At 40.5% G+C, this 14,421-nt stretch overlaps 1 protein-coding gene across 1 annotated transcript in view; it reads left to right on the forward strand.

Annotated features, from left to right (window-relative positions):
- Window positions 1-14,421, forward strand: part of EGF (epidermal growth factor) — a 67,793-nt gene that overhangs the window by 18,207 nt on the left and 35,165 nt on the right. The window contains exons 5-11 of the mRNA XM_009904863.2: window positions 622-852; window positions 1,960-2,162; window positions 6,650-6,775; window positions 7,794-7,916; window positions 9,584-9,706; window positions 11,015-11,140; window positions 12,430-12,566. Coding sequence (XP_009903165.2) covers window positions 622-852; window positions 1,960-2,162; window positions 6,650-6,775; window positions 7,794-7,916; window positions 9,584-9,706; window positions 11,015-11,140; window positions 12,430-12,566 — 1,069 coding nt within the window. The remainder of the gene's footprint in view (window positions 1-621; window positions 853-1,959; window positions 2,163-6,649; window positions 6,776-7,793; window positions 7,917-9,583; window positions 9,707-11,014; window positions 11,141-12,429; window positions 12,567-14,421) is intronic.

The raw sequence follows: 14,421 nt of genomic DNA on the forward strand, positions 1-14,421 counted from the left end.
TCCTCATGCCTTTCCCCAGGTTTGCAGGAGTTCCCCATAGATATGAGAGGCTGTTCCAGTCTCTTTCCCTGGCTGCATGGATGAACAAAGCAGAGAGAGAGGCAATAGTCCTTCATGGTTAAGAAGGGCTGATTCCTGCTTGACCTATATGAGACAACTTTCTAGTCAATCCATGCTGCCTGTACAGAGCTATAGAGTCTCTGATAGAAACATATTTATCAAAATAAGAAAACAACTGTAACAGAACTTCGGTGGGTAAGGTTGCTTCTCTTAAACAGACAATACTTTGTTGTAAAAAACCCCAGTTATTTATTTTCTTTATAGAGCTATATTAAGGGGAGATGTGTGTGGGGCTTTCTTGAAATAAGTGAGTACATATTAAGGAAGTCTCTTGCTTTGTTATTAGACTCATAGAATCATTTCATTTGCTAAAGACCTTTAAGACCGTTGAATCCAACCTATTAGTTTGGGTTGTGAAAGCACGGCAATAAGACCGAAAAGTTCTATATATAGGAGTAAATAAATAAGGAGTGTGTAGCAGTGATGTGATCTTGCAAATTGTGGATATTGGGTGTTGGTGGGGGTTTTTTTTGGTTCAAAACATGCCTCTCTTGTCTGCAGGCTATTATTTTGGTCTTCAGATGGCACAGTGTCTAGTATACACCGAGTGTCCCTCGGTGGAAGTGATGTGAGAAATATTTTAAGAACCACAGAAAAAATCAAGGCCATATCACTAGATCTGGTTGACACAAGGCTCTACTGGATACAACATGACCATAGGAAAGAGATTTCCCATGTTGGATCGTGTGGCTATGATGGTGGAGCTGTTCGTTTGCTCAAAAATTCTGTCCGGTGAGTTTTCCTGAGCTTGTCAGAAATAAAACACTAATTTCCCAGGGATGTACGTCAGCTCTCTTCCTCTTTCTCCCTTTTATTTTATCAGTTCATGACACCATAAGGAGTATAAAGTGTGGTAACTGCAAACCTAAAAGCACTGATAGGAAAATGGAAAGAAGTTGCAAGCATCAGTAGATGTGAGGAAAGCTGTCCTACACAAGAGACTTGTTCCCCTTGTGCTCCCTGCATGACCTTGGGGGGCTGTTAGACTCATGTGCTTTTGGGTGCCTTTAATATTTGACCTCCATGATTTGCAGTGGTTCAGGTGCTCCATGGTGGGCACGTTCACACTGAAGTGCACAGGAAAAGTTTACCCTGTGTTACTGCAGTTTGTATCACCATGGCTGGACCAACATATAGCTATTAGGGACTGTCAGCTGCAAAATGAGAAGAATACATGATCTCTCTGGCCTGCTGAATTAAATATGCAGCACATGGTTTGCATATGATGAACACAAAGCTAGTTGGTCCCTACAGTGCCAGCTGTTATGTTGGGTTTGTCCTTACCCTTTTCTCCTTTCTTTTTTGATTTGGCTGGTGTTCACTGAGGTTTCAGCATGTTCCTTGTGAACCTGGATATGGGTTCTCCTTTTTCTACCTGGAATATGTACTGGGAAATGGAGGCCAAAATTCTCTCTTTCAGTATAATTTTCTGCTTTCCCTCTCATTTTAAACTGAGTCTTTTTATGGTTCCTGCTGGCTGCTCTGACTAGCAAACACAAACTAAGTTCCTGAGATAGGAGAAGCAGCTAGATGGATTTTAGGAATGCTCTACTCCTACCCCCTCATCAGTACTCTGATTTCCTGGGACAGTCAGAAGTGTCAGAGCAGACATTGGAAATCAGGGAATGGAGGAATTTACCTGGCTTACATCCTTCAAAAAAGTAAATGTCAGTTTGGCTCGCTGAGTTCACTAGAAGCAAGACCATGCCCAGGTTTTTTCTGTCTATTTAGTCAGTTCTGTAACCTGTGAGAAATACAGGTTACCCATCCTGCATCTATTGAGTAAATACATAGGTATCAGGTAACGTGCCACTTTGTCTTATCTTCTTTGTGCTGCAGAAATCAATTACTTGGAATGTCTCTCTTTGCTGAGCACCTCTACTATTCAGAGATGAAATCTGGTATGATATGGAGAGCCAACAAGTATACTGGGAAAGTTGTAGTGACAATTAGCCTGAAGCCATCATTTTTCCCTCCAGTGGAGATAAAAGTGGTACATCCATTTAAACAGCCAGGTGCAAGAACAGAGTATCAGGATTTTGGTAAGTAAATTGTAATGACACAGTTGTTATGTCTGAGAATAATAATGTCATACACTCTGATTTTTCACAGTAAGTTTTCTCTGACAAAACTCCAGGCTTCACTGAAGCCAAGGAAAAAGTTTTCTTTAACTTTTCACTTAGTGTGTGTGAATCCATCTGGAATAGCAGACTGGAAGTGTGAACCAGCATCTCATTCTGTTGATCTGAATATACATGCAGATAAATGTGAATTTTCTCCTCTTCCCTTTGTTTGCAATCTTTCCTGCTAAATGCACAAAGCATATAGCTTTTTAATCCTCCATGTAGATTATCTTCATCAAATATCTGCTCCTTTCTGGCAGTTTTATTCTAATATGCATCTAAACAACTCTGATGATCATGGCACTGAAGGAATTAAAGTGCATAGCATGTCCTACAAATTATAATTTTGGATGTCTCAGTGGATTAGGAATCAGCCTGATTTAGACAGATTGAAGTTGCCAGAATAACTATGAAATAAAGTGCTTTGGGTCTCTTTTGTTGAGATCAGTTGCCTACCCTGTGAATGGTGGTGCTGTCACCGCCTTTCACTGTGAATCAGCTTTTGTCACCAGTTATGCTTTATGTGAACAACTAAGTAAATGGCTTAGAGGCAGTCGTGTGTTAAGCAATGGCAGCAGAGCTCCTAAGGGAAGATGGCCATGGGTTCCCAGAAGTATAGGTGGAATAAATGGGTGAGGAGAAAGCAATGATTGTTTCTGTGAGCAAAAATGAAACTCCCATGTATCTCTCTTGAGCCATTTCTAAGCATCTGCTATATAGCAAGTGTCTGTCACTGTGTCTGCATATGCATGGAGGGGAAGAAATAATGACTGAGAAAGGTAGTTCATGACAGCAATGTCTTGAACCTGAGTGGCTGTTGATTATATTACAGATGTCCTCTCCACAGGGGTGGTATGCAATATCATTTCAGTGACTATTCAGTGACTATTAGTCACCTACACAAGTCACGTACATTTAGCTTTTATCTTTCTGTCAGAAGATTAGCTCTGCTTTTTCCACCAGAACATACTGCTTTATGGTGTTTTCCTTTCCACTGGAAAGAGGATTTTCCCACCTTTGTTAGTAAACTACGAGTATATACTTATGGTATATACCAGTATAAACTGGAACAGGCTTCCCAGGGTGGTTGTGGAGTCTCCCTCTCTGGAGATACACAAGACCTGCCTGGATGCATTCCTGTGTCATCTGGTATAGGGGAATCCTGCTCTAGCAGGGGGGTTGGACTGGATGATCTTTCCAGGTCCTTTCCAGCCCCTAGTACTCTGTGATTGATTTCTGTGATTTCTGTGAAATTTACAGTATATACTCCTGAATTTTCAGTGTGTGTAGTAAATTTTTGTATGACAGTAAATTTTGCCAGCAGTAGGAGCTTTTTTTTGCACCACCACCACCCCACCCCACCTTAAAAAAACACCACAACTCCAAATACTTTCTTGTAAAACTGTCTGAGAGGTGATGGAGTAGAAAGAAACATAACAGGCTGAATACAGATGAACCTTTTAGACTTCGCCTGTGTGTTGTTTGGCTTATTCAGTGCAAGAAGTGGGATAAAAGGAGGATTAATGAGCCTGGTGTACAAATGAGATTTATAGCTGTTCTTACAACAGAGAAACCTGGAGATAAAAGCATACCTAGGCTAATTGGATAGTCTGTAGAAGCCAAGAAAGTTGCAGTGTAGTGTCAGCTGTGAATTATCAGGCCTTCTTTAATGCAGATAGTGAGGGAGTTCCTTCAGATAAAAAGGGAACTGGGAAGTGCTCAACTGATATGATTTGATTTTTCTGCTGGAATTTGGATTACTTACTTTACTTCTTAAATTCCTCATGTCTCTCAAAAGACTTTCCTGGGTTGGTCACGGACAACAAGTACAGAGAAGAGCATTTATTGGGCTATGAGTTTGCTATAACCTCACACAACAACTTTAGCATGGCAGTATCTGCATGATAGCCTCTAATTTACTTTAGCTCCATTTGACAGCCAGCCCTAGATTTGATGGCAGTTTGTGTATTTATGAATGCCTGCTGGAACGTTCTTCACACTTTTATTAATGGCTCATGGAATGTCTTCATTACCTTAAAATCTCGAAGAATGCCTCTGCAATTTTTTTTCAAGGTTCTTCTCTGGCAGATTAATATTGTTCAGTACATTCATGATAGGTTTTTTTAAAGGAATTATGTTGTGTCTCTTTCCAGTGTAAGATACCAGCAACAGGCTATTATCTCAGACCACCCATTTCCATATGAGAGGTGATGGGAGGGAAAAACACCCACAAAACCCAAACTAGAAAGAATCATTCATAAGTATTGTTCTTCCAGAAAAGATGACCTTAACGTTTTTATTTATAGCTTGGTCACTGTTCATTTTGCATTCTGAAATGTGATTTTTTTTTTTTTTTAATGTTTTGGTTTGGCAGTATTGAGATTTTAATAATTATTCCATTTCAAAAAGTAATATCTTCTTGAGGTTGCACAGGTGTCAAAATTACTTCTGTTATTTCTCCTGTAATTCCTGGGTGTCTCAGGAACAAGTTCTTTACCATGAGGGTAGTGGAACACTGTAACAGGTTGCCCAGGGAGGTAGTTGAGGCCCCATCTCTGGAGATATTCAAGGTGAGGTTCAGCAGGGCTCTGAGCAACCTGATATAGTTGAGGATGCCCCTGCTCACTGCAGGGAGGGTTGGACTAGATGACCTTTGGAGGTCCCTTCCAACCCAGACCATTCTATGATTTTATAATGGTACAAGCAAGGGGCAAAAAACAGCACCAGTGTTAAGCACCAGCTGTGGCATTGAATGTGATCTTCTTTCTGGTTTGTATTGTGTGATTACACTTCCACTTCAGTTTTTCTAATGAGTTATCATAGAACCACAGAATGGCTTGAGTTGGGAGGGACCTTCAAGATCACCTAGTTCAAACCCCACTCCCATTAGACCAGGCTGCTCAGAGCCTCAGCCAGCTTGGTCTTATGAACCTGCCTGTGAAGATTAGAAACCTCATTACTATATATTCCTGATTCAGTTGCAGCAGGGACAAAGATAAAGAATCCAGATTGAAACTAGTTCTACAAAAAGGTATTTCATGATAGTGGTCTTTTAAACCTCAGGGGTTATTGGTTGTGTTATGTATGTCCTCTCCACAAGAGACAAGACTATGTAAAATTCAAGTCTCTTCAAAAGGTAACATGCTCCATAATGTGGATAATATCCATCTAGTCATCCGTTCTTCATTTTTCATTTAGTGGTGCAGCTTTTGTTAGAGAAGAACTAATTAGTTAGATGCAAATAAGTATAATGTTGATGATTTCACTCAAGCTGAAGTGTCTGTCTGGGAAATTATTTCTGTCTTTTATAGGTGTAATCTCTTACTCCACTACATGGCTAGCATTTCTCTCTGCTGTGGCTAGCAGAAGACTAAATGGCAGGCTCCAATATTAGGCTCCTTTCCATCTCTTGGAAGTCAGAGGGTAAACTTGAACTAGCACAAGAAAATTGTTGATGTGCAGATTTCTTTGTCTGTATTAGCCCATGATTTCTTGTATGTCACACAGACAGCCCAGGGCAAAGAGAGAGTGTTGTGTGGGGGTGGCTGCATACCCACATTCAGTAGCAGCATTTCAGCTATTCTTAGCTTGGGAAAGGAGCAAGCAACCCCAGAAGAGCAGAAGAAGATTAGGAAGATTAAAACAAAAATAATAGTTTGGGAGACAAAAATAAAACCATGGGCGTTGCATATCTAAGAAAGAACCAGCTCTAAAAGGTAGCTGAGCCTCTGCAAACCTCTGCCATGAAAAGGGATACTGGAATACCTGTTTGCCTTTTCTGTGAAACAGAACAAGCAGGAAAGGTTTCTGGCGATCTACTGGCTAGTTTTTTTTCTGCTTCCTTTGAAGAGATTTTGAGCATATCTGAGTTCAAGATTGCATTCCTCATAGTCAGAAAGGAGGATTCACTCCACTACAAAGATTCCCTAGACTATACTGATAGTCCTTGTCCAAATGAAACTTATGATCTTTATATTTTGTCCAGCTGGGTGGGTTTTTGTATTTTTTATTTGCTAAATAATATGAGACCTGAGCACTGCTTTGTGCTATTAATTTCCAGTCTTTGTATGCTCTCTCTCTTTTTAAAACTCTCTTCTATCTCTTTTTGGATGTATGTTCTCTCTCTCTGTCACCTTCTTTTTGAGTGTTTTATAGGCCCTGGTAACATATAATACTTAGCATGGCTGGTGGCTTATGAAGCCAGCTTTCATTTTTATAGTGACTTTTGACTGAATAGTAATTTTCAATTGAAAAGAGCTTTCTTGGGTTGAGAAGGCAACACATCCCTGAACATCTTTTTTCAACATCTTTGAACATTTTTTGAACATCTTTGTTCAAAACAGTTTCTCCTTGTGTGCTGATGTGGTCAGAACTGGATGACATTTGTAATATGTTTGGTCTTCCAGAAAAGGGAGTCTATGATCTGAACAAAGACAAGTGCAGAAGAAGAATCTGCAGGACAGACTGGAAGTCTCATCAATTTAAATGTTCAAGTGGCTTTATTTTAAGTAGAAATAAACAGTTCTGTGAAGGTAATACATGAATGTCCCCTCAGCTTTGTTCCATCACATCACAAAATTCTTCTTTTATTTTACCCATATCTCAACTATGAAGAAATACTCTGAGGCCTCAAATTCCAGTTGTGCCATTCCAGTTTTGTGCCCTTCCAGATTCTGAAATAATCTAAAAGGAGACCTACGAAAACGCTGTTCTTGTGAGAAATGTTGGTCTTTGCCTGAATAGCTAGTGGAGCATTAGATAAGTAGACATGCTCAGGAGTGCTTATTTAACTTTTAAATAAAAAAAAAATAAAAAATTAATTAAACAGATGTGGCACCACAGGTGAAACACTGAAAAAAACCTGCAACAGGATGGCTGTAAGTCCCACTTTAAAAAAACCCAAACCATATTTTTAACATGCTTCTAAATGTTTTAATCTGGATTGTTTCAATAAAAGTCTGACATTGCTATTAATAATGGTTAACATATCACTTTGAGAAGCATTGTTTCTCTACGTGACCAGATTTGAAAAGACTTAAAGACATCAAAATTCCTAGCCTACTATTTTTCCAGACCTGTCTGAGCAGCAGCAGCCATTCAGCATTGAGCACCTTCATCAGGATTGCTTCTAAATGACTTCTGTGTTTTGAGAATTTTACTGAAGTCATATTGGAATCTATTTTTTTTCAACAAAAATTTTTATCCAAAGAAAGGGAAAAGAAATTTTGTTTTGGTGAATAAGATTTAACTGACACTGGAATCCATATGGGAAGGCACAAGTTTGGAAGTTCTCCAGGCACCTGTGCTGGACATGCAGCTTGGGTAGTTTCACTAGAAGGTTTTTAAAGCTTGTTTGAATAAGATCTGCAAACCTGATAGTGGGGGGGGTGGGGTGGGGTGTTAATTTATTTAATTTATTGGGAAAAACATATTTCTTTTAAATGAATAGGAAAAAGAGGTGCTTCTTGGGAGCTGTTAATTTGTTTCATTCATCTGACTCTCTGACACTGGTTGTTGACTCTTTGACACAGCAAGTCCTTCTTTTGGCAGATATCAATGAATGTGGCTTCTGGAATCATGGCTGTACTTTGGGCTGTGTAAACATCCCTGGTTCCTATTATTGCACCTGCCCAAAAGGTTTTGCTCTGCTGCCTGATAGGAAAACCTGCCATGGTAAGCAGCAGTCAGATCTAAATGCTTCGAGTATCACAGTGGAGAGAATCCTTGTTTAATGCTGGGACCGCTGAAAGTTTTGTGCATTGCATTGCTTGCTTCCAATCCCTTATTACATAAGTAGGATCAGATTAAACTGAGTGAACCAAATTCAGATGTCATGTTTAAGGAAGTGTGAGTTACATGTGACTAATCAAGTGTGAGCCTCTTCAGGTGCAAAAAATCCCGGAGCATCACGTCTCTGGAGAGACCTCTGCTCAGATGAGGTTCTGCGGCACAGTCCAGATGGATGAGCAGTTATAGCTTTTGAAGTGTGGTCTCTGAATCTGGCTCACTCTGGTTATCCTGCAGAAGAATTTGCAGTTTCTGAATGAGCAATTTTTTAAAAAAAAAAATATTTATTTATTTTTTTAGCATTGCTTACATGCATGACATTAGTGAGATGAAATTAATATGCATCTGTTTACAAAAAATAAGATACATGGAAGTATTCATAATCATAGAATCATAGAATGAATAAGGTTGGAAAAGACCTCAAAGATCATCAAGTCCAACCTGTCACCCAACACCTCATGACTACTAAACCATGGCACCAAGTCCAGTCCCCTCTCGAACACCTCCAGGGATGGTGACTCCACCACCTCCCTGGGCTGCATATTCCAATGGCTAACAACTCTCTTTGTGAAGAACTTTCTCCTCACCTTGAGCTTAGGCTTCCCCTGGCACAGCTTGAGACTGTGTCCTCTTGTTCTGGTGCTGATTGCCTGGGAGAAGAGACCAACCCCCTCCTGGCTACAACCTCCCTTCAGGTAGTTGTAGGCAGCAATAAGGTCATAAAAGCATAAAATTGTTTATTCTGGAGACCTGTAAACATGTTTGGTGGTTTTTAAATTTGTATTTATTTATCAGTTAAATTGTGTATAATAAGTGTGCTTGAGAGAACTTACCCATAGGATCATAGGATAGGATCATAGGATGTTAGGGATTGGAAGAGACCTTCAAAGATCATCAAGTCCAACCACCCTGCCAAGAGCAGGACCATAGTACCTAGCACAGGTCACACAGGAACACAGGCAGATGGGTCTTGAAAATCTCCAGAGGAGACTCCAGAACTTCCCTGGGCAGCCTGTTCCAGTGCTCTGTGACCCATATAACATAGGTACGTACCCATATACCCGCATAACATATGTATGTAAAGCAGGAAACTCTCTGAAGGTGAAGAAAATAAATGGAGGGAACACAGAGAAATGAAGGAAAAAAAGATGAACATCTGCCAGTAAGCTTCAAGAACCATAAGTTAGCCAAAGTAAGAATCAGAGGTGCAAGGATTCTTTCTGCCTTTATGCAGCACTGTGTATATTCAGCCTACAAATGAAAAGAGCCTTTCCAAAAAGTGTGAACTTCATCCAAAGAGCCTCCTCTTCTTCAGGCTAAGCAACCCCGTCTCCCTCAGCCTCTCCTCATAGGGCTTGTGCTCCAAACCCCTCCCCAGCTTTGTTGCCCTTCTCTGGACACATTTTATCACACTTAAATTTTTATTTTGGTTTGGTTTGGTTTACCTTTCTTTGGCTGTTTAAGAAAGTGTTAGCATGTCTTTTGTGGAGTGTAGTAAAAATCTTTATCATAATTGAAGATATTTTTTTTCTTTCCTCCTTAAATTAATGTAGAGCTAATTTCCTGTACAAGGAATGACACTGAATGTAGCCATGGTTGCCTTCAAACATCTGAAGGGCCTGTTTGCTTTTGTCCTGAAGGATCTGTATTAAAAATGGATGGCAAAGCATGCACGGGTAAGTAACCTTTTTTGAAGCTGTAATGACTGCCAAACTGTTTATTCCTGGCACTAAGAGCCAGAAGTGAATGAAGGTATTTTACACTCATTTTGCACAGCACAATCTTGTCATGACTGTACAAGGTAGGAGGTGATGGAATGTCAGGCACTCTGGAAGCTGAGAAGAGCAATATTCATCTTCATTTTTTAATAGATACTTTTTTAGCGGCAACATCCTGGGTTTGCAGGCCAAATTCTTTTGTTGTCAGCACAGATCAAGGCATCTCCCAGATGCATGTTGCAGGAGACATTTAAATTTTATGTTTGAGTGGAAATAAAGACAAAATTAGAACTTGGGTGAAAACTGAAGATTATTGGCATTACACAACTCAGATTCAGATTCACTTCAACTTAAAGCAATTTCCTCTCATTACCCACAGATGGAACTTTTTTGCAGTCAGAATATTTGAAGCTGTTACACCCACTAATCTGTCATTCCCCAGTCCAGCAAGCTTTCCAGATTCAGGGGACTGTAGCTTTTCAAATCAATCTTTTCAATTTTAGCAATCAAGATAACTCCATTCCTGCCAGCCTTACACCTTGAAAAATCCCCTTCCCCTTTTACATATTGTGTAGCTTTAGTCAGTGTTGCTGTTTTATTAGGGACTTTCCACTGAGTAAGCTCAGGTTGACATTGAAGCTATAACCATTGTAGAGTCCCAAGAATGGTTTCTCTTTGTATGAAGTCTTGGTTTGTTGTATTAGAAAGTATCAATTCACCATCCTAGCCTAATGAACTTCTGGGTAGAGAATGGCATTAGTTTGTTGTTTCTTCATATGGAGTATAAAGTCTGATAAAATTTGCTACTTTGTTGTAGATGGGATGAGATCTACATAGGACAAAGAATTCTCTGAAGCAATGAACAAATGGAAACCCTCTTCATATATCCCTTCCCATCTTAACAATCACAGGATGGTTCGTGTTAGAAGGGACCTTAAAGATCACCTAGTTCCAACCCTCTGTCACAGACAGGAACAACTCCTGCTAGAGCAGGTTGCTTAAGGTCCCATCTTGGGTTGTGAATTTTCAGGAAAAGCTCTGAAAGACTTTACCACTAATTTGCTTTTACTTCACTAGACTTCTGCTTTCATCAGGGGACCTTCCAGTGGGTCTATCAGGGACTGAGATGTTTTGCACTGCAGAAATCCTAAGAAGTGTGAAGCATTCTCTTACTTTTACATCCGGTTATTGGCTTTGTTTTGTTTTCAGTTTTGTTTTGTTTTTCTTAGAATGGCAAAGTTAAATTTTTCAAACGTTCTGTTTAAGGTTGTACATCTCCAGACAATGGTGGCTGTAGTCAGATATGTTCTTCTTTAAGCCCATCCTCCTGGGAATGTGCTTGTTTTCCTGGATACAAGCTTCAGCGAGACAGAAAGCACTGCTCTGCTATAGGTTGGTATCTTGGTATGCTTGCTTATTTCTGCTAATAAAAGCAAAAACATTTTAGAGTCCTTTAAAGCTGATGGCATAACTGGGATGCAATTTCCCCCCACTGTTTTACAGTTATGTCAAACATGGGATATACTAATTGTTTGGAAAATAACCGGGTGGGGGTTGGTCTCTTCTCCCAGGCAACCTATGACAGAACGAGAGGACACAGTCTCAAGCTGCACCAGGGGAGGTGTAGGCTGGATGTTAGGAAGATGTTCTTCCCAGAAAGAGTGATTGGCCATTGGAATGTGCTGCCCAGGGAGGTGGTGGAGTCACCATCACTGGAGGTGTTCAGGAAGAGACTGGATTGGGTGCTTGTTGCCATGGTTTAATTGATTAGTGTTGGATGATAGGTTGGACTCAATCTTTTCCAATCTGGTTAATTCTATTCTATTGTATTCTACTCTACTCTAGTCTAGTCTATAAATACACCAGAACTACTACCAGTATGTATGGTTCAGTCTCCCTCAGAGAAGATCTGGTCTGTTACCCACCTTCTGCACTTCTCTGGGCTCCTGTACTGCAGAGGTCTGTCTGTAGTAGTCAAGTTTTTGTGCCTTCATATAAATGTGGGTGTAGTTTCTGCCCAGTGTTACAGATATGAGGTTGAAATGTCTGTGTTTGGAGAACAGGGCAAGGAATAATCTGTTGAAGGCCATTCCTAGAAGGATATTTCTTCCCCACTGCCCCCAGGAAGCCCAGGAATTTGATGTATATGTTTGGATTCCAGACTCTTCTGTTTCTTTTGAGAAAAGGACAGCTCCTGATGAGCAGCAAGGTATCAGCAATTACATGAGAGAAGGGAGGTAGAAGCAGCTTGTGATTTATTTCAGGAATAAAGGAAAAACCTTGGGTTTTTCTGAAGACAGGATTTCTCTTGCTTTTACTGTGACAGGTAAAATGTGCAAAAGTCAAGTGGTCTGGCACTTACGGCGATGCTGTGAAATGAAGAGGGAATATTGTCTTGAGGTTAAGTGAATCAGGCTGAAACACAGCAGGGCATGTAACTGCCATTATCACATATTTTGAGGCTGATCTTGAGCGAGGCACTGATGCTGAAAACTTATATTCATGTTCAGGTTTTCTTTCTGAGGCAAGTGAAATGTAGAACAAGTGCCTTCATTTCATTGTGCTTCTGTTCCTTATTGCCTTCTACCGTTAGTGATCAAGATGTTAGCTGGGCAGTAATGCAGTCTAGAGATCACTTTGAACCTGGTGTAATTAACACATGTGCAAATTTTCATCAGCAGGTCCTAAGGCATTTTTGTTGTTTGCAAATGGCCAAGATATCCGCCAGATCAGTTTTGATGGAACAGATTATGCAAGTTTACTTGACTGGCAGATGGGAACAGTCTTAGCGCTGGACTCTGACCCGGTGGAAAATAAGGTAAGGCATTAAAAATGAGAGGATTTTGAAGTGTTGCAAGGACAAATGGATTGGGCTTTCATGTGCATTAACCTTTCTGCTGTCAGTGATCCAGATTACATGTTGTGCTGCTCGTTGTTCTCTTGCCTGTCCAGGAATACAACTAGTATAGGATGCCAAACACTAGTTGAGCACTGAGTTTTCATCCTTTACTTACCAATTCAGTGTGCTTTGTACATTGGCATAGCTAGTTCACAGAGAAATTGGATTTCTAAATACAAATTTAAATACAAAGAATTTTTGTGTGATTGTTAGTTTTCTCCCTTAAGATTTCAGCACTGTTTTCAGGAAATGCATAGTTTTTTTTCACTGTGTAGCTGTAAAAGCAACACTATAATTTTTTTTTTTTTTCCCCTGTGGAGCTACATCCCACCATCCCTACTAGGAGTAATCTTCACAAGAATTAATTCCTGTGTTCTGACTGTATTGAACAGAACTGCTGAAGACTGCTGAATGATCTCTGGGTTTATAGCTCTTACAAACCGTATTCCTCATGTTACAAGATATTGCTGTTGGAAATGGGAATCTTCTCTGCATAAAGAGTTGTTTGTGCCACTTCCAGTGTCCTACTTCTTGCTGCAAAGTTGAAAAGGAGTTCAGCTGTGCTTTGTGAAACCTTCTGTGGCAGACGGTTATTTTTTCCCACGGGGAGACTTATTTACTCTGTAAAGTGCTACAAAAAGGTAGTGGACAGTACAGTGAAAGCTGATGAGCAGCTCAGTTAAGTTGCTGGAAACATCTCAAGGCCTGGATGGACACAGCTAAACACATGTGAATGTTACTAGATCTGTGTTAAGGGAGGACTGTTTAAGGCCCTGCTGGAACATTGCCACTTGCTCCTGAAATAGGGAATCAGCAGTTGTCCTGTGCTCTGCCCAATGTAAATCAGCTGCCCCAGTGACACTGGGAGTGTGCTCTTCTTCCGCTGGTGTATGGAGTGCTGCACCATGGTGGAGGCAGCAGAGCCAAGGGGGGTTGATGTGCAGAGGACCAGCCAGGCTACGGCAGTCTGGTCCTGGTGGCACAGAACTGAGGTCCAAGATGAATTAGCTTAGCATTGCTCTTTGCTCCTGTGGTAACTGAATTAGCTGCTCTGTTGCTGGGGGCATCCCTTCTGCTTTGTTTGGTCTCATGGTTGACTTTCAAACAAAGGTGCTTGCTTTGCTGTGACCACTTGTAAAGAAAACCTCTGCATTGCTTTGCATACCCTTTTGCCATACAGTTTTTGGCTCCCTCTGGATATCAAATATGAGACTTTTCTTTCTCTTCATCCTTAGAAAACACAAATCTTGTGGCCTCACCAGCAGAGAACTTTTATTTTGACCCAAACCCAAGAAGCCTGTTTTAGATATGTTAGAGCCTTATAGAACAGAAACTTGGTAAAAAAGAATAAAATAAGCACAGGCTCAGAGAAGGAAAAAAATAGAAGCAAATTCCCTTCCCATCTCCTTGACACACACACACACACACTGCTACACTCTTCTTCTCGCTTCCCCTTTTAAAAAAATGAGCTGCCAGTGAAATGTTAACATGCTTCTTTTTGCCTGCCCTTACTTTTGCTTCCTCAGCCATGCTTCATGTGAGGTAGCTGCTCACTGAAACACAACCGCAGGATATTCAGAGGGCTGTATGTAGGGCAACCAGGATTTACAGCTAAGCACAAGCTGCCTCTAGAAGTCATCCTGGATGAAGGATAAGTGTCTTTTTCTATGATCAGGGATCACAGGTTACCTCTGCAGCTTTTGGTAAAAGAGCAATTCAGAGAACTTTAAAGATGGAAAAAGTTATTTTAGTAGTGGAACTATTAGACAAGGGA

This window comes from Dryobates pubescens, chromosome 1 (assembly GCF_014839835.1).
Source record: "Dryobates pubescens isolate bDryPub1 chromosome 1, bDryPub1.pri, whole genome shotgun sequence".
Taxonomy (NCBI): Eukaryota; Metazoa; Chordata; class Aves; order Piciformes; family Picidae; genus Dryobates; species Dryobates pubescens.